The sequence below is a fragment of the Eublepharis macularius genome, chromosome 2 (assembly GCF_028583425.1).
Source record: "Eublepharis macularius isolate TG4126 chromosome 2, MPM_Emac_v1.0, whole genome shotgun sequence".
Classification (NCBI taxonomy): Eukaryota; Metazoa; Chordata; class Lepidosauria; order Squamata; family Eublepharidae; genus Eublepharis; species Eublepharis macularius.
In genome coordinates, this window is record NC_072791.1 from 228,640,373 (window position 1) to 228,667,791 (window position 27,419).

Below are 27,419 nucleotides of genomic sequence, written 5' to 3' on the forward strand. Positions count from 1 at the left end.
TGGTTTCTGATTCCCCCTCAGCCTACAGGCTTTCATTTCCATAGGTTGCCAACTCCAGGTTGGGAAATTTCTAGAGATTTGGGGGTGGAGCCTGGGGAGGGTGGAGTGTTAGTGAGGGACAAAGCTCAGCAGGGATGTGATGCCACAGAGTCCACCCTCCAAAGCGGCCATTTCTCCCAGGAGAACTGATCTAGTCTGGAGACCCGTTGCATTTCTGGAAGAACTCCAGACCCCACCTAGAGGTTCCAACCAAATGAGGAGGGTCACGAAGTAAAGTAACAAAAGCAAAAAATCGTAATGAAACCTAACGAAAGAACACCACTTCAAGTCAATTTCATACAAAACATTCAAAAGTGTAATTTAGTAATATCAATTGCCACTGAATAATTACAGAAGTACTTTTTTTCACTTTAGTCCATTCATAATTTCATACAGTCTTCCTCTGAGGACCTAAAAAGTGTTAGTGCATAATAAATCTGATGTTCTGAGTCACGACCTGTTCTTCCTTGTGTTGCTATTAGTAAAAATATTATTTAAATATTGTCCATATGGTCATGAATCCAATATAGGTCCGATGGTGCATGGGTGGAAATAACCATCTGACGGGATGACCGGTTGAAGGTCCCATTTCCAGATCTTTTTCAAAGATGGAAGAATAATCCGACGTTATTTGCAACAGTTAGGCACCTTGTGTAGAAAGCAAACAATTTATGCAATATACTTACAAAATACTAGTACATTCATTTAGTTTACAAGGACCCAACAGCACTTACTTTCATTCCAAATATCATTAGCACCATGTTGGATGCTGCTCCAAGAGAAGGCTGCATACTAACAAGTCTGCAATGAATAATTAAATCCTCTACCCCAGCTGGCAATTATTAACTCGAACTGAGCCTTAAAGTGATACATGGCCAAGAAGCACATCATTACAGGAAACACGTATAGTCCATGGCAACATTCATCCCTTTCGGTGTTACTGTATTTAATTTATAAATGTTTCCCTCCTTAAAAGGTCCAAATTAACAGCCTTCCTTGGAAACATACAGTATGGTATACTTGAGGTCCGTCGCTCCATGCCCCTCCTCTAGATAGTGGCAACCCAAGATCACAATGCTATTTTTAATTATGGGCCTAGTGGCCAATGTGTCTGAAGAGGCTCTCTGATCTGGCCAACTACAGGTGCTTCTTGTTCTGTGGGAGAAACACTGCAGTTACATTTTGACCCCCAAAGGAACACTATGACAATAAAAGCCATCTCTCTGGTAAAAACAGCTGATGCTGGAAAGATCTCCAGGAATCATCCACAAAATGTTTTTGCCTCCTGGGCTTTGTTGCTCTAACTGGAAAATGAAACGGAAAGTATTTGACACTGTATGGAAATAGAATGTGTGGGAGGCACGAGATCAATGACTCAGAAATGGTTTTACTGCAGTGCAGTTTTCTTCTTGAGCTTTCTGTTGTTGCTGTTACTAGCTGATATTCTTAGAATCTGAGCTCTTATACCCTCCCTAAGGTGATTTCTGTTCCCCATTCATCTACCTTCTTTGTGTGCACTCACATGTCCAAGCTTTATTAAACTGGCATTCAGCAGTTTCAAAAGCCGCTGTTTTCATTATTTGTTTGATTTTTCTCATTTTGCTTCAGCTGAGAGCTAAATTCCACTATCTGGTTTGCTGTAGTGGACAAATTGTCAGACTAGTATCTGGACAATCCAGGTTCACTTTCCTGTTCTGCTGTGGAAGTTTACTCAGTGACCTTGGGCCACTCACACTCGTTTGGTCCAACCTACCTCACAGGGTTGTTGTGAGGATAAACTGGAGGAGAGGAGAGGAGGAGAATGAGGTAAGGCACTTGGGTTCTCATTAGGGATGTGCACTTCAGGTTTCAGAAACCCGAAGGAAACCCAAATCAACCCCAATTCGTGTTGATCTGTGCTTCCCAAATTGGCCCCAGCAGAGCTGGCCCAATTCGGGAAACCCGAAGCAAAGCAACCTGAAGTGATTCGGATTGATTTGCGAAGCTCTGTGAAACCTTTTCCCCTTGCCATGGCTAGAGGAAAAAAGCTTCAAAGACCTCTCTTCCCACGGCTTTTGATTGATGGGAGGGGGAAGAGGGGAGTGAGACAGGTAGGAGAGGGAGGGGGAGAGGGGGTGATCAGAGAAGGGAGATTGGCTGAGAGAAAGAGCCAGTTGCTGCAGCAGCAAGCAGCTCTTCCATTCCCGATTTGGGGATTCTCTGGGAGGACAGTATTTTTTTAAAAAAAAATTGTTTCAAGGTGGGACTGTGATTTGAATGTGCTATTAATGCTGTTCCCAGAAATCCAAGAAATGAATTTTTTAATAAAAATGGTGTGTGATTCTCTGGTGTGATGTTAGAATTTGTTTCAAAGTGAGGGATTGCATGTTGTGATTTGAATGTGCTATTAATGCTGTTCCTAGAACTCCAAGAAATGAAATTTAAAAAAATTATTTTTGGTGTGTTTTTGGTTCTGGTTTTGGAGTGTTTTTGATTCTCTGGTGTGTTGGTGGGGGTTGATTTAATCTAGGACTGTACATTGTGATTTAACAGTGATGTGATGTTTTTAATTTACTGCTGTTACCAAGAAATATTTTTTTGACATTTGTGTGTGTGTGTGTGTGTGTGTGAATCTCTGTTGCGATGGTTGGCCCCATAGGGAAGCATGGCAAGTGGCTGGCCAGCCAGTTCTGGGGGTGCTGGGGAATTTTGAGGAGTTTGTCTTTGGTTTTGTTGGGCTGTTGGGGGGGGGGCGTTTATTGAGGGGTTTCTGCCTGTGGCCATGGATGCCACATTCCATGTGTTTCTATTGTGGGAATCTGGATTTCCCCATAATAAAAAGTGGGGTGGCTGGGGTGGTGGTCAATCTTATTTGGGGAACCATTACATGGCCCCTTGAAGTCTAATCTCCCTGATTCTGGGGTGATCTCCAGAGAGCAGATAGGAGTAGGTCCCCTGCAACTTTGGTGCATTTTGCTTGCAAAATGCCACCCCCAGCCTGCTAGAACAGCCCACTAGTTTTCAACACATGGTTAAGTTTGCTTTGGGTTGAATGCAATGGATGATTCTCTGGAGTGAAGTTGATCCCCTTTCATCAGTTTGGCTGCGCTGAGGGAGGTTGTTCATTAATTCACTTCTAGTTGCTCACACACTTGCTTCATTTGGTTCTGTTGTGTATTTTTAATCAAATTTTTCTTATTGTATTTCTCTGGTGTTGGAATCCACAAGGATCTATGCTTTTCAATGGGCATATCATTTTAACTGCCCCACCCCTTTGTGGGGTGTCAGTGCAAAATTCATCCTTGCCTTCAGTAGATAATGGTTCAGGTTGAATCTCCAACCCTGAAACAAGCTCCCCCTTCAAAGACTTGATGGAAAAATATTAATTCTAAGGTGTAGCCTCTTTAATGTGCTGGGCCCATCATTATTTGAGAGAGGCCCAGAGACTATAAAATCCTGGACATGAATTTTGCACTGAAGTATCTCAGTCTATGTGTCTCCAGAACTGGATCCGAGAACACCTCTGTCACAAGAGGGTGCCCAATGAGGAACTAGATGGCCAATAAACAAGCAGAAGGCATAATCTATCCTTAGACCCCAACAAAAGAAGCATACAGTCAATGCCACCTACAGTTTGTACCAGGAGTCTGCAGAAGTTGAGGGACTCAAGGAGGATAATGACAGCCCTTCCTGCCCAGCCACCTGCGTGGGGTTGGTGGAGGGCTGCATAACCAGGCACAGTTAGTTGGGACAGACACACTATATCATTTTCTTCTAACCGTGTCTCTCTTATGCAAGCCAGATTAATTTCCTCTTTTTGTAACATCCTGGAGAGTCAAGCAGTTTTGTGTCTTGCTGATCTGGTATAGAAAAAAGGTGAGGGAAAGAGGGGCCTTGCATTGTCACCTCTCCAGATGCTACAGAAATTAAATAGGCAGAGAGAATTTTTGCCAGATACTGGGCATCTTTGAAAAATCTCATCCATGTCCACTGAAATAGCCCGTTCATCAAACATCCTGCTGTGAGCCACAGGACAGGAGCCCACAGCTCTTGTGTTCTCACCCTTCATAGGCACCAGGTTGTTCATTAGTTCACTTCTAGTTGCTCACTCACTTGCTTCATGTGGTTTTGTTGTGTATTTTTAATCAAATTTTTCTTATTGTGATTCTCTGGTGTGAAGTTAGTCCTCATAGGGAATAATGCAGCTGGGGGACCTTCTTTGGGGGCCATAACATGGCTCCCAAAAGTCCAATCTCCCTGAAACTTGTGTAGCCGTGGTAGGAGAGTTGGGAGAGGGTCCCCTGGAGGCTTAGTGCATTTTGCTTACAAAATGCCACCCCAGCCTCCTGGGAACCTTCCCCCCGATTTCTCCAATAGGAAATAATGGAGATTGGAGGTGGATGGGGACCTTTTTTGGGGGGGCCATAACATGCCCCCCCCCCGAAGTCCAATCTCTCTGAAACTTGGGTGGCTGTGAGAGGAGGGTTGGGAGAGCGTACCCTGCAAATTTGGTGTTATTTGGGAAGAAAATGACCCACTAGATAGTGGGAGCAGTGTTTCCCATTGGAAACAATGGCCGAATCTTCCCTAATAATCCCCAATTGGTTTAAATACCCGAACGGGCTTGCCACTTCGAGTTTTGGGTTTACCCGAACTTTTTTCCTGCTCTGGGTAAACCAGAAGCAAGAAACCTGAATCTTTGGGGATCACACACCCCTAGTTCTCATTGAGGAGAAAGGTGGAGTATAAATAAGTAAACTAAAATAAATCTGATTCAGAGCCAACTTCACGAGATGAATTACAAGTGCACGACACATGAATGCCCTTACACGTGTTTCCCCATTGTTTTCATATTCACTCACAGTTTCTTTCTTTTTAATTTTTTAAGTATTATTATTATTATTTCTCAAATATATAAGATATAATATATGTGATTCACTTAGCAAACAGAACATCATACAAAATAAATGGTAGTAAACTTATGAACATAGTGTTAGTAAGAGGTCATTGATTAACAAAAACATTCTAAAAGCGATATAGATATATAACATAGCTTGTTTCTGCTTATTCTGTAATATATTGTAACTTATGTTTTATGTGTTTCTAACTGAATTACCCATCATGATAACAGAACATAGATTTTTGGGCAGCTGTAAATTGTTTACAGCTATGTATTCAAAAAATGGAGACCATTTTGTTATAAAATCGGTTTCATTTGGAAAGTGTTCTACTTGAAAGATTTTATCATGAATTTTCTCTTGTATGTAGTGATCCCAGACTTTGACCATCCAGTGTCTATTGATGGTACTTTGGGCGATTTCCAATTTGAAGCTATTGAAGATTTAGCTGCTACTAGAAAGTTACTAATTAATTCTTTTCTGATTTTAAGAAATGCAAGTTTGCAACTGTGTCCCATTGATCTAAGAATATGATTTCTGGTGTGAACGGGATTGTGTATCCTGTTATATTTTAATGTGTTTTATTATATCTTCCCAGAAATTTTGGATTAGGGGACATTCCCACCAGCAGTGTGCGAATGATCCTATATTGCCACATCCTTTACAGCATAGTGGCAATCTATTGGATGATATTAATGATAACTTTTTAGGTGTTAAATGCCATCTATGCAATATTTTATATGACTGTAATTTGGTTATTATTGTTCTAGAGTCAGGTATGTTTGAAGCCCAAATCTTTTTCCATTGTTCATATATATAGTCTAACTTGCAATCTTGATGCTAATTTATCTGATATTTTAGTGTTTTAGTTTGAATGGTAGATAAAAGTAAGTTATACAACCTTGATATTAGTCCTTTCCGTATTGATTTTGACATATTTAGAAGATGTTCAAATTCTGTCATATGTGTATTCATTATGTTTTTGATGTTGATTTGGTTTAACATATTAGTAAGTTGTAGATATGTAAACCATTGGATTTTTTTTTGTGTTTTTTGTACTAGTTCAAATTTGCTTAGAAGACCGTTATTAGTTGCTACATCAATTAATCGAGTTAGGTTCATTTTTGCCACACTTTCATGTAGGTTTTGGATTGTCCTGGTGGAAACCAATCTTTGCCTAAAAAGGAAGAAAATCTTGATATTTTTGGAGTGATTTTATGTCTGAATAAGCCCTAAACATTTAAGATTGCTTCCAAAAAAGGATTATTTTTGAGTGTTTGTGCATGTTCTTTTTTGTTATTCCAGATAAGGTTTGAAATCGGGCTATCTTGTGTTGACTGCATTATCTTAACCCAATCTAAAGAGTCTGAAAGTTTTAGTATTTGTATTATATCTAATAGTCTAGATGAGGCATGACAGAATTCCAGATCAGGGTAATTAAAGCCTCCCTGAGATCTTTTTAATCTTAATGTACTGAACGCAATTGTATGTTGTTTTCTTGCCCATAGAAATCTATTGAGGATGCTTTGCCAATATTTTATGGTATTTTTTGAGATTTTTAGTGGTATAGTTCTCATAAGAAAAAGAATCTTTGGTAATATAAAAGCTTTTATGTGAAACCTCTCATACCAAGAGGGTTTCATTTTATCCCACTTAGCTAAGCTTGCTTTAATTTGGTTAATAGTTTTGGATTCGGTTTCGTTTTCTCAGCCATGCCGGACGCTCCTCTCGGCTGGTCCGGGAGGAAACGACCGGGCACCCTGACCGGGCGGCTGATCCGCAAGGATTAGCCCCCAGGACTCCCAGGGAGGGAGCCAGGGTCCGGGACGCGGCGGGAAGAACTCCCCGGAATCAATGCGGGGGGGGGAATTGCCCGTTTGTCCCTATGGAGGCCGGCAGATGTGCACGGCGCCTCGAGTGCCGCTGGGCAACGAGAAACGGCAAGTAAAAGAAACAGGCGGAAGCCTGTAAACAAGCGAATCCCTTCTGTTTTACAAGCGTTTGTGAAGGAGAGGTTGATCTGAAGAAGACTCGCTCTTCCCCTTCGTTGAGTTCCAGAATTTTGTTGGCGCCCCCCCCCCCCCCAAAATGGCAGCAAAGAAGCAAAGTCCCGCTCTCGGTAAGTCAATCTCGGCTACTTTGAAGGGGGAGTCGCTCGAAGAGTTGGTGCGCAGGGCGGTGGTGGAAGCCATAAAACCCTTTGTTGACAAGCTGAACGAAACTGATCAAAGGGTGGGCTTAATTGAAAGCGAGGTGAAAACCATTAAGGCAGCAGCGGGGGGGGGGGCAGAAAAGTCTGCTCTGGAAAGTGCGTCACTTGTGAAGGCTACAAAAAAGGAGCTGAAGTTGGTGGAGAACCAGCTGATCGGGCTACAAGTGGAACGAACGCAGACAATTTTGCGTCTCCAAAACGTGAAAGAGGAGGAAAATGAGGATCTGTGGGATTTGGTCTCGGAACTACTGGCGACACCCGCGAGGACGACTAAAGAAGAGGTTAAAAGCGCCATTTTGGAGGTCCGTCGGGCTTCTTCAAAATATGCAACAAAGCGACAGTTGCCTCGTGAGATCATTATTGACTTTTCATCTAAAAAGATTCGGGACACCATCCTATATAACTCATACAATGCGGATTTGGACTTTATGGGTTTGAAAGTCAAGATTTTGAAGGACGTTCCATTTCTAGTCCGGAAACGGCGTTTTAAATATAAAAAGTTTGCAGCTCTTCTGAGGGACCATGGAATAAAGTACAAATGGTTATTCCCGGAAGGAATATGGTTCAGATATAAAGATCAGGCCTATAAGATATTATCAGAAGATCAACTAAAGGATTTTGAGAATAAAAACCCAGAACTCTGCTGCACCAAGAACGAAGAAAAGGAGGAGCCGGAGGGGGGGGAGGAGGAGGAGAGCATCGCAACAGCAGTTGCACAGAGAGAACTGCGTCCGGGACCTAGAAGGGGGAGGAAAGTTTAATCAGAATATGAAATGTTTATTCTCTGTATGATTAACCACTCCATCATTACTCTATGGAGCTATTTTTGTATTATGACAGTATGAAGGGAAACATTGAAGTGTAGTGTTTAGTGTTTGTAGTTCATTTCCCCCCCTTTTTCTTTTTTTCTTTTTCCACCCCCCTTTGTCCCTTCCCTCTCCCCTTTCCTTGTGATAGTCTGGTGTAGTGTCTTGTAGTTATGAAAATAAAAAAAATTATAAAAAAAAAATTTGGTTAATAGTTTTAAAATAGTTTAAATTAAATATTTGTTTCAGATCTGTAGGAATGGTTATACCTAGGTATGAAAAATGCTTTGAAGCCCATTGGTATTCATTTATTTGCTTGATCTGTTCAGTGATATCAGATTCAATGTTCATCGGTAATACCTGTGATTTTGTCTGATTGATTTTAAGTCCTGAAATGAAAACTAAAAGTGGATAGTTTCTCTTGTAGTGATACTAGTGATGCTAGTGGTTTGGTGATATAAAGCAGCATATTGTCTGCAAAAAGACTTAGTTTGTATTTATTAGGGCCCAACTTGATACCGCTTAAATTATTGTCTTCTCTTATAGCTATAGATAAGGGTTCCAGCGCTATCACAAAGAGAAGTGGGGATAGTGGGCAACCTTGCCTAGCTCCTCTCTGAATAGATATTTTATTTGAGACATCTCCATTAATTTTGATTTGTGTAGAAGCTTGGAAATAGATAGTATCTATTATTCTAAGAAACTTTAGCCGAAAGCCCATATGTTGTAGTGTTGTTTTAAGATACTGAATTTCTACAGAATCGAAAGCTTTCTCGATGTCCAGGGAAAGAAATAAAGATTCAAGTTGGTTTCTCTGATAATAGTCTACTAAATTTAGACTCTTATATATATTGTTTGTTAGATCTCAGTGAGAAATAAAGCCGGATTGATCATGATGTATATAGTTTGAAATAAACATATTGAGTCTTTTTGCCAAGATAGATGTAAATATTTTATAGTCTTGGTTGAGAAGTGAGATTTGCCTATATGAAGTGGTTTTGTGGGTTCTTTGCCTTGCTTCTGAATAACAATTATTGATGCCTCTGCCCATGAAGGAGGCAATAGTCCTTTCTCTGACTGTTTTACAAGCATCCACTAATGGCTTACAAATTATAGAAGCAAATTTTTTATAAAATTCCAAAGGATAGCCATCTGGACCTGGTGCTTTATTATTATGGAGAGATTTGATTGAGTCTTGATCTGTCTAATTTAGTGTTTGCTATAAAATTTAGGTCCCCCCCTACAACCACCTCTTCTTCCTGAAAATGTGAGAGTTTTTCTAAGCTGTCATTTAAAAAGGTTATTTGATCTTTATTTGGGGCGTAGATTGAGCCAAATGTATAGGTTTGATTCTCTATTATGCCCTTGATATGAATATATCTATCTATAGGATCACAAATTGTGTCTTTATGTTGGAAGGGCAAATTTTTAGATACTAAGATAGCTACTCCTCTTGCTTTAGAACTTCCTTTAGAATGGTACTGTAGATGAATCCAATTTGCCTTTAAATCTTGACTCTTTAGAGGGTGGAGATGTGTTTCCTGTAGAAATACAATATCTGATCTGGTTTTAGCTAAGTTAGTAAGTATACATTTTCTTTTTATCGGGTTCCCCAAGCCACATACATTGTATAATAAGATCTTAATGTTGAGATTTGAGGGCATTATTAATAGACAAATATATGATGAAAGTATGTACAACCGAAGTTATCAGCTATCGATACTCTTTAGAAGTACCACAAAAGTGCTGTTCAGCTAAAGTCTATTCCTACAATAGGAATGATTATAACAGATAAAAAGTGCTAAAAGCTTATAGCTAAACAACAAAGATAAAACTAAGTTTTGCTATTAATGTTTTAATTCCTATACTATAAAGACAATGTTATATAATTAACACAGAGCAATAATTGACAATAGTAACAACTATAACAGTATACAAATACAAATCCCCTGGGCTGGATGGGGTGCACCGAAGAGTGCTGAAAGAACTTTCTAGAGAACTTGCAGAACCACTGTCCATCATCTTCAAGGCCTCCTGGAGGACTGGGGATGTGCCACAAGATTGGAGAAGAGCAAATGTTATCCCAATCTTTAAGAAAGGGAGGAAGGATGACCCGGGAAACTACAGGCCGGTCAGTCTGACTTCTGTTGCAGGGAAGATATTAGAATAGATTTTAAAGGGATCACTCTGTAAGCATCTGAAGGACCGCTCAGTGATCTGGGGAAGTCAGCATGGTTTTGTTCCTAACAGATCTTGCCAGACCAACCTGGTTTCCTTCTTTGATTGAGTGACCAGCTTACTGGATCGGGGGAACTCTGTTGACGTGGTTTATCTGGATTTCAGTAAAGCTTTTGATAAGGTCCCCCATGACATTCTGATGGGCAAACTGGAAGACTGTGGAGTTGACTATAGGACAGTTCGGTGGATAGGGAACTGGTTAGAGGACCGCACTCAAAGAGTGGTGGTCAACGGCATTTCATCAGATTGGAGGGAGGTGTCCAGTGGGGTGCTGCAGGGCTCGTTTTTGGGCCCGGTACTTTTCAATCTTTTTATCAATGATCTGGATGAAGGAGTGGAAGGGCTGCTCATTCAATTTGCTGATGATACCAAATTGGGAGGAGTAGCAAACACCCAAGAAGATAGAATTAAAATTCAACAAGACCTGAATACTCTGGAGAAGTGGGCAGCTGTGAATAGGATGCAATTCAACAAAGACAAGTGCACTGGGCCACAAAAATGGGAAGCACAAATACTGGATGGGGGATACACTTCTGGGCAGTAGTATATGTGAAAGGGATCTTGGGGTAAGAGTGAACTGTAAACTAAATATGCGCAGTCAGTGTGATGTGGTGGCAAGAAAGGCCAATTCAATCAAAGAGGCCATAGCGTCAAAATCACAGGAGGTCATAGCCCCTCTCTATACTGCCTTGGTTAGGCCACACCTGGAGTATTGTGTGCAGTTCTGGAGGCCTCACTTCAAAAAGGATGTGGCCACCACCCCCTGTGGTGGCAGGGGGCAGAAACTGTAAGTGGAGTATCCCCTCCCCCCACTGGGGGACTTGCAGCCCTACATGCAATGCTCTGACATAACTTCTGGGTTTATACCTGTGGTGCTCTACGAATGCCCCAAATCTCTATGGTTTTTACCATAGAGATTTGAGAAGTTCCCTACACTACCACCTGATGCCAATCTCTCCACCCTATGGTGGGAGCCTCAGGTTGAAGGGTTGCCCAAAATAGCAAGTCTAATGAAGCAAATAACATGCCATTTCAGGTCCTATTCCAAATTAGGGTCCCAAATGCCAGCTTTTCTGGGGACACATGTTAGAAGCTCATTCATAGAATGCTTGGCATTGAGAGGATGGGGTGAAGAAAAACAAGCTAGCATGAAACAGTGAAATTTGTCATAGTGACCTACCAGAGAATGTTGTTAATCGAGGATCAGTCAACAATCAAGCTGCATTTCCATGTGCTCCACTGGTTTCTGTCCAAATATTAAACAATAAACCAGGTGGATTTCATACCAGTCTACCTCACTTTCATCGCACATATACCTCAAAACCATTTAGAAATGCTGGGTGAAAGAAAAATAAATGAGCAGCTGCATAGATACATCACCTCTTTCTTCTCTGAGCTGTGAGGTGATGTTTCGCTCACACTGAACTCTGGCCTCCAGGAGGAGATAAATTTGATCCTCTGTTGTAATGGTATAATCCAAATCAACCTGGCAAAGAAAAGCCCAAACAGAAACAGAGCTTGTGAAGAACGTTGCCTTTCTAATTAGAGAGTTAATAATCTGATCATAGCAGCTGCACTTTCATTCTGAAGAACTGAAGTAATTTCTAAGCATTTTGGCCACAGAGAAGGCATCAGGACTCTGTTCTTATCTCTCATATAATGAAATCGGTTTTGGCTTGAATCACATCACCTTGGACTTGCGAGCATGAGATTCCTTCTCTTGATAACCATTCCACTTCTGTGCTGCCTTAGAACTACGCTACAAGAGACAAATTACATGAAGATGTGAACATGAAGGGAGTCACAAATGTTATCTGGGAAGCTGAGTTTTAAAAGAGATCGGAAGGCTTTGTCAATTTCCTCTCTCTACAGCAGGGCTGGATCAGGGGGGGGGGGGCAGGGGGTAGTCTGCCCCCAGTGCCACCAGGGAGGGGGCTGCCGGGAGCAGCTGCCAGCTGCTGGGAGCATGCGGACAGCCTCCCAGCCCCCCGCGCTGCCTTTCGCCTGCCCTGCAGGACAGGGTGTGGCCGGCTTGCTGCACGCCCCCTGTCCTGCAGGGCAGGCAAAAGGCAGCGTGGGGGGGCTGCAAGGCTGCCCCCTGTCCTGCGGGGAGGTGAATGGTGCAGGTGGCTTCCCAGCCCCGCACGCTGCCCCCGCTGGCACACCATGCGGGGGGCACACTCTGCCCTGCGTGATGATGTCACAGAAGTGACATCATCACACGGGGGTGGGGGAGGGAAAATAGCGATGAGATAACACCTCCTGTAAGTAGCTCTGCAGTTTTTTTGTTCATACAAATCTAACTCCAGAGTTTAACTTCTTCAGAGAGCTCAATTCAGCTATTTTTGGAATAACTGGAAGAACAACTCAAGCAACACATCTAATTACTGGCTAAATGCCCAGCTTAAATTAACACAGCAGCCCAACCTTGGAAGCACTGTGAGCAATCTAACTACGTCTCCCTCAACCAGCTAAATTTATCAATTGGGAAGAAAAAAAGAAGCAGACCCCTAGACTTCCATTCTCCACCACAATCAGCTAAGCAGCTATGTATTGAAGACCTTCTATCAAAAGAAATAGTAAGTGAAATTTCTGCTTACTCATCTTCAAACCCATTTGACGCTCTGACTGTAGAGGAGGAGAATGCTGACGAGGAGTCCCTGCATTTAGACCCAGGCAACTCCCCTCTGGCTGAGGCAAACAGAGACAAACTTTCAAACATAATGGAGTTAACAGAAGAGCCTCCTTCTCAGGTGACAACTCCTTATAAGGAATGGCTGCCACTTGGGGTTGAGGAACTTGATATAAACTTTCAATCACAGAAAGGCTTCTTGATGAAGTTCATAGGGGACCATTGTCTGCTTACAGGGGAAACAGTAATAGCCATCTTCCAAGGGCTAAATAGTATTTCTAACAAACTTAACATACTAAACAACATGGTCAAGGATTTTAATGAGAAGACAAGCTTCTCCTTATCAAGAAGCGAAGCTTCTAAAAATTCTAAAAATTACAAGCCATGTTCTCAGTCCCTCAATGCACCTTTCAATTTAGAGACCTGCCCAACACCGCTTTCTCTACAAAGAGAAAGTGAAGCACAAAAAACAACATCAAATGCAGGCTCCATTCTATGTTTTCAAACAAACCAAGTAGTCCTGCATATTACCTATAACCACCTAAATCATGGGCGATGGGATAACAAACGTGGTATCCTTCATTCCTTGAGCCAACTCCTGCGAACAGAGATACATCAAATTGATCTCACACATCTAACCTTTGCCTCTCCCATAATTCCTATGATGCTACTGAGAATGCAAAGATATCTTGCCTCTTTTGGTATTGCAACACGTAGAGTATTTACTGATGGGAAACTCCGCCCCTTATTGTCAACACGCTCTAACATCCCTTTTTTCAGAGCCAGCATCCACACTTCAGGCAAGCGCAAGCGCTAAATTGACATCTCTCCAGGGGCTTCCTCATAACCGCTCCTTTGTAAAAGAGACCTTGCAAGAAGAGCAAGTGCACATCACCTTCTCTCTGGACAATTTGAAAAGCTCTATAAACAAGCTGAGAGCTTTAGTGAAACCTCTTAACCCATGCTCTACAGAGAAGGCGATAGCGAGGAAGGAGTCACACGCGCATGTATCTACCAATACTAGGATCAGCTCTAGAGCTATGCCAAATAACAGCACATTTCAATTCCCCTGTGCCCCAAAGAGACCCACCAAAACAGATTCTAACAGGATCACAAGGCAAATCTCCTCAATCAACCGAGAGCAGACATTATCCAAAACAAAGGCAAAGATAAAGCTAAAATCTAGGATCAGACCAATAATAAATAAAATGCCTAAAGATCCTACCTCTGTGGAAAAGTTGCTAGTTCAGAATAATTTAATAGACTTAACATCTCCAGTGGAAGTGATGACGTATTCTATTCTCCCAAACAACGAAGAAACAGGAGATTTACTCTCGCCTCTTACTTCTTCAAATCAAGAGACACTATTTCAAGTGTGCAGAATTCAGCACCCGAGACTTCTCATTCCCTTACCAAAACGCCAACTGGCCCCGTTATGCAAGATTTACTACCAGTTGGAGATGAAGTGACCTCTTCTGCTGAACATACAGAAAAGAACACTTGGAATTCCCAAGATTGACTAGATCCACTGCATGGAAATTTTGTCTTGGAACATTGCGGGTTGGCATTCTAAGAAATCTGACCTTTCATTTCTGAACTGTCTTTCCTTCTTTGATATTGTCCTTCTCCAGGAAACCTGGTTATTAACATCCTTGCTGATTGATGGTTTCTCTGTCAGCATACTATTGGCTTCCAATTCAGGGTAAAATGGGAGACCTAGGGGAGGTTTGGCTATTTTAATCTCTACAAAATTACAAGCCATGGTGACAGAGATAGGACTTGATGCTCACCATGCCCAGGCACTGTTGGTCCAATTTAAGAATTTCCATCTTTTGGTTGTTAATGTATATATACCTCCTTTACAGGACAAGCCCAAACTTCAGGAGATTTGGATTAGCCTAGAAAATTTCATTGAAGGATTGTTACTGAAATTCCCCCATGCTTACTTCTTGATTGGTGGTGATTTCAATGCTAGAACTGGTTGTTCCGTTGAGTCTCTGTATTCAGCTCACAATGCCATCCCTCCAGAGGAAGAGTCCTCACTGCCCCTCTTCCCTAGATGTTCAAAAGATGCTAAATCAAATTGGAAGGGATTGTGTCTAGCAAATCTAGCTAATAGGCTAGACCTGTTCATCCTGAATGGCTCTGTTAATGGAGACCTACCTGGTGAATTTACTTTCTGGTCAAATCGAGGATCCAGCACAATTGATTATGTACTTGCTTCACGTAACTTGTTAGAACATGTAGTTTTCTTAAGAGTTGAATCTCAACAAGAGAGCGATCATCTACCAGTTAACATATTGCTCAAATTTCAACACTCCCCACTTCATCTAACCACAAAATTTGAGGTAGAATTGCCACAAGCTTCCAACTATAAAAGAATCCAATGGTCCAGTAAAGTAGCCAATCAAACAAAAGTTTTCTTAAACTCGGAAGGGCTTAGTCAACTTCATAACAAACTGATCACAAATTCCAACTCAGAAGCCATCTTAGAATGCTATAAGAAAATTATTAAGGGGTGGCTTGATATTTGCTGTCCTAATAAAATAACCAACAAGCCTCAGGAACTTAAAATTTTTTCACAGCCGTGGTTTGACCATGAATGTCAAAAAGCTAAAAAGCAGTTAACAGAGAAGTACAACAGTTATAAGTCTCAGAACTTATCATCAATGCCACCAGAACTACATGCCTTAAAGCAGCAATATAAAAACCTAATTAAAACGAAAAAAAGACTTGGGCACATCTTAATTTGGCTGCAAAAAAATGATGCACTCTTTTGGAAAATAGTGTCAAGTGGTCTCTCTTTGGAAGGTCCCAAACTCACTTGTGAAATCCCCGCAAAGATTTGGGAAGATCACTTTTATGCATTATACACAGCTGAGACATCTCAGATGCAGTGCCCTGCAACTAATATTGACATGCTTCCATCATGGTCACCAGTCACAATCACAGAAGTTAAGAGACTTATATCTCAGCTAAAGCCAGGGAAGGCTCCCGGAAGTGATCTGATCCCACCTGAACTAATAAAATCAGATGTGGACTGGTGGGCTCCGGTGTTAGCAACCCTTTTTACTTATATTGACCAAACAGGCATAATTCCTAGAGACTGGAGTATGGCAGTTATTATCCCAATGTGCAAGAAAGGTGCAAGATCAGACCCTTTTAACTATCAACCCATTAGCTTGCTCAGCGTGGTGGGAAAACTATATGCTAGACATTTGTTTTGGAAACTTCGGGACTGGATAGATGAGGAAAACATATTAGCAGAAGAACAAGCTGGATTTAGAAGTGGCTGATCTACAATGCACCAGTGCCTGCTTTTGCAGCATTTGATAGAGAAATACACAGCTAGGCCATCAGGAGCCTTGTACACAGCTTTTGATAGCATCTCGCGCATCAGACTCTGGGTAAAACTTGAGCAGTCTAGAATAGATCGCAGATTGTTGGCCCTTATAAGGGCCTTTTATGAGGATAACCAACTCTCAGTAAGATGCAACCCACAAGGGCACGTATCTCATAGGGTGCCATTTAAGAGGGGTGTGAAACAAGGCTGCATACTCGCTCCCTTATTGTTCAATTTCTATATCAATTCCATGACACAGTCCCTATCTAATCCGGATTTCTACCCTCCAGTCATTGCAAACAGACCCATCTCTACACTCTTATATGCAGATGACACGGTTATCCTGTCATATACCGAAGTAGGGCTAAGAAGAGTTCTCTGAGCACTTGCATCGTATTGCAATGATGAACATCTCACCATAAATTTTACCAAAACCAAAGTACTTGTCCTTGGCAAAAGACACTTACAGAAGACCTTACACAAGTGGCAAATAGATGGACATAAGATTGAGCAGGTAAAGGTATTCAGGTATTTGGGAGTCGCATCCCAATACTCAGGTTCATGGGCTGCACATCTCTGTCAGGTCACAGAATCTGCCCATAAAACAGCCTCAGCCATTTTGAGATTTTTCCATATAAAAGGAGTTTCTTACATTCCACATGCCTTGAAGGTTTTTCAAGGCAAGACAATACCTCAGCTTATGTATGGTGCTCAGGTATCCCTGTACAAAGATCACTCCAAGCTTGAAGTGATCCAATCAAAATTTTTAAGATCCTTATTAGGCTGCATCCATAATGGTTTTAGATGCATCCATGATGCTTTGCTGAGGCTAGAAGCTGGGTTAGTAACATTGGAAACCCGGGCCTGGTTCCATGCCATCTGTCTATGGCTCAAGATAAAATTTTCCCCTTCAGGATTAACTCCTCTAATTTTCCTAGACAGTTTCCATTCAAGCTGGATCTCAACAAGAGAACGCAAATTGTCACTACTGGGCTTCTCCAGCACAGCGCTGATGCACCTTGGCTATCAAGGAGCCAGAATGATTATCAAACAGAGACTATGGGACACTTCTCTCCAAGTAGATAGAGCACAGGCCTTAAATGTCACGTTAGTGGGGAACAGAAAACAAAATTTTACCCCACCTAGCTATTTCTTTTCATTGGAGTTCCCAAAACACCGCAGAGCTTTCACCTTAGCACGTTTTAATGCTCTCCCATCTGCTGTCTTGGAGGGGACATAAGCTCATACTCCATATACAAATCGCCTCTGCTCCTGTCAATCCGGGCAGGTAGAGACAATAGAGCATGTCCTTCTATACTGTAAGTTCTATCAGGAGATTCGAACCAAGTATATCTTACCAGTTATTGCTGCCTACCCAGGCAGACCAAGTCAGTCTTATTCTGCCCTCCTTCTAACTGATTCCTGCAAAGAAATTACTGCTAAGGCCGCAAGGTTCTGTGCGTTGGCTAGTGTAATCAGACAGAACATTATTATTTTCTCTAGAAATCTTAATTAAGATTTTAACTATTTTACCCATTTTAGCACACTGATGTACTTAATTTTTAGACGTGTAAACTTAAAATTAATGTACTCTTACAGTTAATTTTATTCTGTTATCCTTTTAGCAGTTTGCTGTAATGAAATCACTGCTGAGGTAGCAAGATTCTGCACCCTGATGAGTTTAATTAGATAGACTACCACAACTCCCTTAAGAAATTTTAACCAATATTTAACAATTTTATGTATTTAAATATATTGCTCAGTTTCCTAGATATGCTTAGAAATGTAATCAATGTATTTGTTATATATTATTGTATATGCTGACTCAAATTCTGATCCTAGATCGTAATAACAATAAAACTGAAACTGAACTGACATCATCATGCAGTGCTGGGAGCACGCACGTGAGCTGCGCCCACACGCAAGGGGTCGGACTAGGGTTGCCCTGGGTGCCGGCTACCCTAGATCCAGCCCTGCTCTACAGAGCCAGGGAGATTGCTGCTCAGAGTGTTTGTTAATTTCCTCTTTGCCTCCCGAAAGCTCTGTCAGTTTCACCTCCCTTTCAAAGAGGTGAAGAGGAAATAAACCCTCTCAGGAGTGATCTCTCTGGCTCTGTAGAGAAGGGAAATTGTCAAAGCCTTCCAATCTCTTTTAAAACTCAGCTTCTTGGCTAACATTGCGACTCTCTTCACGTGTGCGTCCTTGTGTAATTCAACTCCTGTAGCTCAGCTCTTATTTGGTTTAAGGGGATGCAGAAATTTCAGTTTCCATAGAAAGATTAAGATGGGTTAGTCTGTCTGCAGCAGTAGAAAGGAGAGCAAGATTCCAGTAGCACATTTAAGACTAACAAAATTTGTGATTAGGGGTGTGCAAGCCAAAAATTTTCGGCTATAGCCGAAAGTAGAAAGCCGAAAGAAGATTCTCTATCGTTAAAGCCGAAAGCCGAAACAAGAATCTCTTTCGGCTTTCGGCTTTCGGGATTCTTTCGGCATTATTTCGGCATTCTTTCAGCTTTTTTCTAAGGGAAAATGCCTCCGTCTTCCAGGACGCCTGGAGGAGGCATTTTCCCACCGAATAAGCCCAAAATTGGTGGGGACCTTCCTCTCACCCTTCTCTAACAACCACCCACGTTTCAGACAGATTGAACTTTGGGGGGCCATGTTATGGCCCCCCAAAGCAGGTCCCCCCATCCTCCCATAAGAAAGCGAAGGAGCAGCATATTGTTAGCATGCTGCTGCTAATCTTCCTTCATTATTTCCTATGGGGAAAAAATGAAGAAGCAGGCTTCCTTTGCCAGGGGTGGCATTTTGCATGCAAAATGCCCCCTCACCCTCAGGGGCCCTTCTCCCACCCCTCCTCCCACCCCCCCACCAAGGCTCAGCCTGCTCCCACTTGGGGGGGGGCATTTCATGGCCTCCCCAAGTAGGTGCTCTAATCTCTACCGCTGACAGCTGGGGGAGGCTTGTGTTGCCAGGGGTGGCATTTTGCATGCAAAATGCCCCCCAACCCTCTGGGGCCCTTCTCCCACCCCTCCTCCCACCCCCCACCAAGGCTCAGCCTGCTCCCACTTGGGGGGGCATTTCATGGCCTCCCCAAGTAGGTGCTCTGCTCTCATCTCTACCACTGACAGCTGGGAGAGGCTTGTCTTGCCAGGGGTGGCATTTTGCATGCAAAATGCCCCCCAGCCCTCTGGGGCCCTTCTCCCACCCCTCCTCCCACCCCCCACCAAGGCTCAGCCTGCTCCCACTTGGGGGGGCATTTCATGGCCTCCCCAAGTAGGTGCTCTGCTCTCATCTCTACCACTGACAGCTGGGGAAGGCTTGTCTTGCCAGGGGTGGCATTTTGCATGCAAAATGCCCCCCAGCCCTCTGGGGCCCTTCTCCCACCCTTCCTCCCACCCCCCACCAAGGCTCAGACTGCTCCCACTTGGGGGGGGCATTTCATGGCCTCCCCAAGTAGGTCCTCTCAGCCCCTAAAGTCCACCCCTTACAGCCCCACACAAACCCAATTCCCCCCCAGCTGCCACACACAGACCCAAATCCCCACATTAGCCCCTCACAGACCCAAATCCACCCCCACGTGCCCCACACCCATAACCCCAGGAACAGGCTGGCAAAGGCCAGCCCTCTCCCTTTGTTCCCTATGCTGGGAACTTCTAAACTCTCTTTCCCTGGGCAATTCTGCACAGCCCAGGGGTGCCACAATGGTGGGCACACTTCTGAGTGCCAGCTGGTCCCTGTGAAAGAGCACCTGAACCACAGACACCCTCCCTCAAATTCCCCCACCACCTACAGAGATGGCTGGCCAGCCAGCCCCATTGTTCCCTATGATGGGAACCAACTGCACAACAAAGAATAAAACAAGAACAACACAAAATAAAGTTTAAAAAAAATTATTTTCTCCCTTCCAAAGTACAAGTAGGCAAAGCATTATGACACATTACACCAGCAGTCCCCCACACAGAAAAATTAAAACAAAACTCACTTAACATCAGAGAATCACAAAACACGATTCCTGTCAAAAACACTTTATTTCTTGAACAGCTTTAGGTTACACAGCAGGGGGGAACACCAAAGGGCATGGCAGCACTATCTTACACAAAAATAACACAACTCACTTAACATCAGAGAATCACAAAAGCACAATTCCTGTCAAAAACACTTTATTTCTTGAACAGCTTTAGGCTACACAGCAGGGGGGGGACACCAAAGGGCATGGAAGCACTATCTTACACAAAAATAACACAACTCACTTAACATCAGAGAATCACAAAAGCACAATTCCTGTCAAAAACACTTTATTTCTTGAACAGCTTTAGGCTACACAGCAGGGGGGGGAACACCAAAGGGCATGGAAGCAGTATCTTACACAAAAATAACACAACTCACTTCACATTAAAGAATCACCCCAAAAAATTGCTGTCAAAAGCACTTTATTTCTGTAACTGCTTTAGGTTACACAGTAGGAAGGCACCACAGAGCAGGAAAGCAGTGTACTACACAAAAATAACACAACTCACTTCACATCAGAGAATGACACAAACACAATTGCTGTCAAAAACAGTGAAGTGGGTTGTATCATTTTTTGTAGTACATTGCTATCATGCCCTGTTGTGCCCTCCTACTGTGTAACCTAAAGCTGTTCAAGAATAAAGTGTTTTTGCCAGGAATTGTGTTTTTGTGATTCTCTGATGTTAAGTGAGTTGTGTTATTTTTGTGTAAGATAGTGCTGCCATGCCCTTTGGTGTTCCCCCCTGCTGTGTAACCTAAAGCTGTTCAAGAAATAAAGTGTTTTTGCCAGGAATTGTGTTTTTGTGATTCTCTGATGTTAAGTGAGTTGTGTTATTTTTGTGTAAGATAGTGCTGCCATGCCCTTTGGTGTTCCCCCCTGCTGTGTAACCTAAAGCTGTTCAAGAAATAAAGTGTTTTTGACAGGAATCATGCTTTGTGATTCTCTGATGTTAAGTGAGTTGTGTTATTTTCTGTGTGGGGGACTGTTGGTGTAATGTGTCATAATGCTTTGCCTACTTGTACTTTGGAAGGGAGAAAAAAATTTAAAACTTTATTTTGTGTTGTTCTTGTTTTATTCTTTGTTGTGCAGTTGGTTCCCATCATAGGGAACAATGGGGCTGGCTGGCCAGCCATCTCTGTAGGTGGTGGGGGAATTTGAGGGAGGGTGTCTGTGGTTCAGGTGCTCTTTCACAGGGACCAGCTGGCACTCAGAAGTGTGCCCACCATTGTGGCACCCCTGGGCTGTGCAGAATTGCCCAGGGAAAGAGAGTTTAGAAGTTCCCAGCATAGGGAACAAAGGGAGAGGGCTGGCCTTTGCCAGCCTGTTCCTGGGGTTATGGGTGTGGGGCAGGTGGGGGTGGATTTGGGTCTGTGAGGGGCTAATGTGGGGATTTGGGTCTGTGTGTGGCAGCTGGGGGGGAATTGGGTTTGTGTGGGGCTGTAAGGGGTGGACTTTAGGGGCTGAGAGGACCTACTTGGGGAGGCCATGAAATGCCCCCCCCAAGTAGGAGCAGTCTGAGCCTTGGTGGGGGGTGGGAGGAAGGGTGGGAGAAGGGCCCCAGAGGGCTGGGGGGCATTTTGCATGCAAAATGCCACCCCTGGCAAGACAAGCCTTCCCCAGCTGTCAGTGGTAGAGATGAGAGCAGAGCACCTACTTGGGGAGGCCATGAAATGGCCCCCCCAAGTGGGAGCAGTCTGAGCCTGGGTGGGGGGTGGGGGGAAGGGTGGGAGAAGGGCCCCTGAGGGCTTGGGGGGCATTTTGCATGCAAAATGCCACCCCTGGCAACACAAGCCTCCCCCAGCTGTCAGCGGTAGAGATTAGAGCACCTACTTGGGGAGGCCATGAAATGGCCCCCCCAAGTGGGAGCAGGCTGAGCCTTGGTGGGGGGTGGGAGGAGGGGTGGGAGAAGGGCCCCTGAGGGTGAGGGGGCATTTTGCATGCAAAATGCCACCCCTGGCAAAGGAAGCCTGCTTCTTCATTTTTTCCCCATAGGAAATAATGAAGGAAGATTAGCAGCAGCATGCTAACAATATGCTGCTCCTTCGCTTTCTTATGGGAGGATGGGGGGACCTGCTTTGGGGGGCCATAACATGGCCCCCCAAAGTCCAATCTGTCTGAAACTTGGGTGGTTGTTAGAGAAGGGTTAGAGGAAGGTCCCCACCAATTTTGGGCTTATTCTGTGGGAAAATGCCTCCCCCAGACGTCCGGGAAGACGGAGGCATTTTCCCATTGAAAAGCCGAAAGAAAGCCGAAAGAATCCCGAAACGTTTCGGCTTTTTTCTTTCGGCTACCCGAAACGTTTCGGCATTCCCCGAAACGTTTCGGCATTCCCCGAAAGAAGCCGAAACACTTTTATTTCGGCATTCTTTCGGCATTCTGAATGCCGAAACGCACATCCCTATTTGTGAGGGTGAATCACAGCTCACTTCTTCAGATACCACTAGAATGTGAGTCCATCTGTCCTTATCTGTTGGTGAGTGGAGTAACTTCAGATGTTGAATGACAAAAGCCGGTGAATGACACTGGCTTTTTTCATGCTATTGAATGTTATTGAAGGAAAAACAGTCTCCCACAGGAAAAGTGTTTTTGCCATATATCAAAGGAATCACTGATCAGATGGGAAAGCTTATGAAAAAGTACAGCTTACAAACAGTATTCAGACCCACCAGAAGAATACAACAGATGCTACGTTCAGCAAAAGACAGTAGAGACCCCCTCACCTCTGCAGGAATATACCATATACCCTGCAGCTGTGGACAAGTTTACATCGGGACCACAAAGCGTAGTATCCAAACAAGAATAAAAGAACATGAAAGACACTGCAGACTTGGCCATCCTGAAAAATCAGCAGTGGCTGAACATAGCCTAATTCAAACAGGACACAGTATCCTATTCCAGGACACTAAAATACTTGACAACACTTCCAACTACTTTGTCAGACTACACAGGGAAGCCATTGAAATTCATAAGCATAAGCACAATTTCAACAGGAAAGAAGAGACTTTAAGAATGAATAGAGCATGGTTTCCAGCCCTGAAAAACACCAGGCTAACAAAACTCTCTATACCCGACAATAGCCCTGCAGAGAAGATTAGTACATCAAGCACCCATCCATATGCAAAAGATACAGTGAAGCCTCCCTCCATTAGCATTCCACACCCTGGAAAACTCTTACAGGATGACTCAGCTCAACCCCACCCCTCCTGAGTAGATATAAATGACCTGCCAACATCTTTTCCACACTGTGACACTGAGAGATCTCTGTCTTTTGGTGCTACACCTCTGAAGATGCCAGCCACAGCTGCTGGCGAAACGTCAGGAACTACAATGCCAAGACCATGGCTATACAGCCTGGAAAATCCACAACAACCATCGTTCTCCGGCCATGAAAGCCTTTGAAAATATAAAAAAGTTTATAATTGGGAGGGGGAGGAAAAGTGGACTAGAAAAGAAATTTATCTCTCACATGTCATTCCTGTCAATCTGTACTCGAGCTGCTTCGTCTCTTGTCTTACTCCTAAGAGTAAGACCTATGGACCTGAATATGGAAATGACCTGATTTCTGAATGAAATCCATTTGACTAAGTACTGGTGTCTTACTGCAAATGGGCCAGAGATCTGTCTGCTGTATCCTGTCATCCATAGCCTGACACTTTCATTCAGAGTCTTCACTTTTCGTTATGCTTTGATTCCAAGAAAGCTGGTACTTTTCTTTATGCAATGTTCCTATAGTTTGGATGCCATATGAAGGGTAATCCTCTATGGAGGAAGAGGGTGAGTGTGTGGTTGAGGTAGAGTTGCCAGCCTCCCGCTGGGCCTGGAGATCTCCCAGAATTGCAACTGATCTCCAGACCACAGCGATCAGTTCCTCTGGAGCAAATGGCTGCTTTGGAGGGTGGATTCTATGGCATGGTACCCTGCTGAGTACCCTCTCTTCCCTAAGCCCCATTCTCCCAAGGTTCTACCACCAATTCTCTAGGGATTTCTCAACTCCAAGTTGGCAACCCTAATGTGAGAGAGGCTTCCATAGCATTCCATACATTTGGCAGAGCAGGGCAGGATTTAGGAAGAAACAGGCGCACAAAAGGAAGGACTGAATGGGAATCCAGATAGAGTGCTTTATTCTTGTAAATGAGAGAAAGACCCAAGAAACTCAGGTGTGCATGCAACTGTATTTAACAATGCAGGTACAGAGCTTCTGCACACACACACTTCTAAACTAAAATTTAATGCAGATTTACAATTCCAGTTCACAAGGAGAAAATGAACTCCAGTTTACCTAAGCATTCACATTTGTCTGTTTCTAAGCAAGATTCTCAGTATGAGAAAGGGGTGGGGGTGGAAGCTGTTTGCGCCTGGCAACTTATGTGGTTCTTGCATATGCCAGGCTATTGTTACTTAGAGTGATGTCTGAAGGCAGTCATGGTTGGTATCATATACAGCAGTCATTATCAATGTGATGCTTGCCCATGTGTTTCCTGCTGCTCATTCCCTTCTTCTTGCCAAGGCATCAAGAAAGTGGAGAAGGAGGCGTTACAGAAGAAAGGAGGAGGCCTCATCTGTGTGTAGAGTTGCCAGGTCCCCTTACCCTCCTGGTGATGGTGGGGGACCTAGCACTTATCTGTAGAATGTCTTTGCATGCACACGCTCCCGGCGCGGCACACTGACACCACTTACTGGACTGACATAATCATACAGGCACTGGAAGTGCTCCCAGGCTTTGTGCTTTGGCCCCCAATGGTTGCTTCTTTAAGAATTGGCCAAGCAGGAAGCCTGGGAGCTCTCCCAGGGCTGTGTGATGATGTCACTCTAGGAAGTGATGTCATTGTGCACAAGGAATGATGTTGTTGTGCCTGTCAGGTCCAATATATATCTTAACTATACTGACTCCATTTTCTAATGCTTTTAGTGTTTAAGTGTTTTCTCCTCAGGTGCACCAGTTCCCAAGCAGCATTCCCACCAGAGGAGACTGTTTTGTCTAACACCGTTCCACCAGGCATTGGCCTTGAAGGAGAGCAGCTTCCCAGGACTGAAAGATGTTGTTTTGAGAACTGTGGGGGGAGGTTGTTCCAGATGGGTATTGTTACTCTGTATCCTATGCTTGCTCTTCATTGGTAACAATGATCATGTACCATCCTGAGTCTTCTATTCAGGACAGTGGACTATAATGGATCTTTTCTGCAATAAAGCTTCCTTTGCCAGACATTGGACTTATTATTGCTTCTAAAGGGAATCTTGCAGAGAGTACCTTATTTAGCCACAGTCTGACATTTTGTTACCAATCATGTCTGAGTCGGGCCCAGCGGAATCCAAGGTTGTCCCGGACAGGGATCCTTTGTTTGATCCGTATGCGTCTCCCGACAATCAACCGGTGCAAATCCAAGACTCCCAGGAGCTGGGAGCAACCGGGAACGGAACCGGAGTCTCCACTTCTACCCTGCCTCTCATCGACTTCAGTACTCGGAACGAGACCGAAAGCAACCTCGGGGCAAGGCCGAAAGCAACCGCTCTCCCCTTGATCTCGGTACCCACCCCGTCGGAGTGGGGAGCCAGACCCCGAGAAACCAGAGAGCGCCGGGCAGGTGGACTCCATCCACGAGTCTCGATGGACGGGCGCCGAAGCCTAGAAACCGTCCCGGAACTAGATAGCAGCCAACCATGGCGATATTGGAACAGGACGTTTGAGCAGATGGAGGGGGACACGTCTCGCCGAGGCGCCCTGAGTTGGGATTATTCCGAACTTGCCCCGTGGAAGGAGCCAACGGAAGTCCCTGAACCAAGTTGGGAGCAGATACGAGGTCGCACCTATGCGGTAGATACCAGCATCTCGGCCGTGACGGGTATGGCCAAGGGAATTCTAGCCGCGAGGTCGCGAATAGTTCAAGGGGACCCTCCTCCGTGGGGCCCTTTCTCCCCGGTGAGTACAGCGAATGAAGGTTCCCTGAGCGAACAACCAGGGCCAAGTCGTATACAACAATTAGAAGCTAAGCTGATGGATATGGAAGAAAGTTTGGCTCACGCCATTCATTTGATTTCCTCAATGGGGGCAGGGGAAAGACTGTCTCCTGAAGAGATGGCGATACAGATAGCTACCCTTCAAAGTGTCATCTCCTATCCGATGGAGGAAGTTCAGCAGCGGTCGTCGCCTACCGGCGAGGGGGGCACCTATCCTGGCGAATCGGGAGAACAACCCAAGGAACTTCCCCCTCAGCGGGAAACTCCACCGAGAAGGGACCACCCGGTTGTGCCATCCGGTGAGACTCCCATCGAACCTCCTATCACGGGAGGGGATGTGCCGCCAGACGAGACCCCCGTTGAGAGGCCTACGGAAGGGGAGGAAAAGCCAAGTGATACACCGGTGATACCCCCCCATACTTCCCCGAAAACGGTCCGGCCGGACCAAGCGGGAGCACCCGTGGCTCCATCAGGGGAGGGAGCCCCAGGTCAACCGCGCGAAACTGTTCCCGTCGGACAACCTCCGGGAGATGGTCTACCAGCGCCAAAAGGCCAGCCGACGCTTCCCAGAACAACAACGCCTGGAGGGGCAAGCCCGCGCGGCCTTCCACCCATTCGGCCTTCGCCGCTGCGGCCCCTTCCGCTTCGACCACAACTAACCCCGCCGCTGCAGCCGATACGTTTGCCACTGGAACAGCCCGTAAGACCACCTCCGAACCAACCGATGGGGCCTACACCACTACGACCCCACCAACCCATCCCTCAGCGGCCGATTATTACTCCGCCGTACCGACCTCAACCGCTACGGCCAGCACCTCCGGCATTGCCACCAGCCCAGCCGAGAGCACCACCACCAGCCCAGCCGAGAGCACCACCGCCAGCCCAGCCGAGGCCGCCACCCCCGGCTCAACCGGTGATGCCACCGCCAGCACAACCTGGTCCCCCCATACCTCAAGTGCCATTGATGCTTCCGGCGGACTTTTACCCAGCACCGGCTCCGAGGCAAGACCTCCCAATGGGTTGGGTGAAACTGGACGCCACTTTTGATGGGGATCCCTCCAAACTGGGCTTTTTTCTGGTGCAAGTCGTGCAATTCTTCAACCGGTGGGGACACCTCTTCGGCAGCGAGGCCAGCCAAATTGAACATCTCGGCTCCCGCTTACAAGGGAAAGCAGCGGACTGGTACGTAGGACTATATAATATCGGGGCCCCAGAACTCGATACTCTCCAGGGGTTGGTAGATGCTATTAGAGCACAATATGAAGACCCCTTAGAGGAAACCAGGGCCCGAACAGAATTGCAGGCC

At 44.6% G+C, this 27,419-nt stretch overlaps 1 protein-coding gene across 1 annotated transcript in view; it reads right to left on the bottom strand.

The window, feature by feature from the left end:
• The window catches only part of PTH2R (parathyroid hormone 2 receptor), a 147,392-nt gene that overhangs the window by 59,842 nt on the left and 60,131 nt on the right, over positions 1–27,419 (bottom strand). Inside the window, exons 4-5 of the mRNA XM_054970136.1 lie at positions 12,773–12,863; positions 11,553–11,710 (exon numbers count right to left, since the gene is read on the bottom strand). Coding sequence (XP_054826111.1) covers positions 11,553–11,710; positions 12,773–12,863 — 249 coding nt within the window. The remainder of the gene's footprint in view (positions 1–11,552; positions 11,711–12,772; positions 12,864–27,419) is intronic.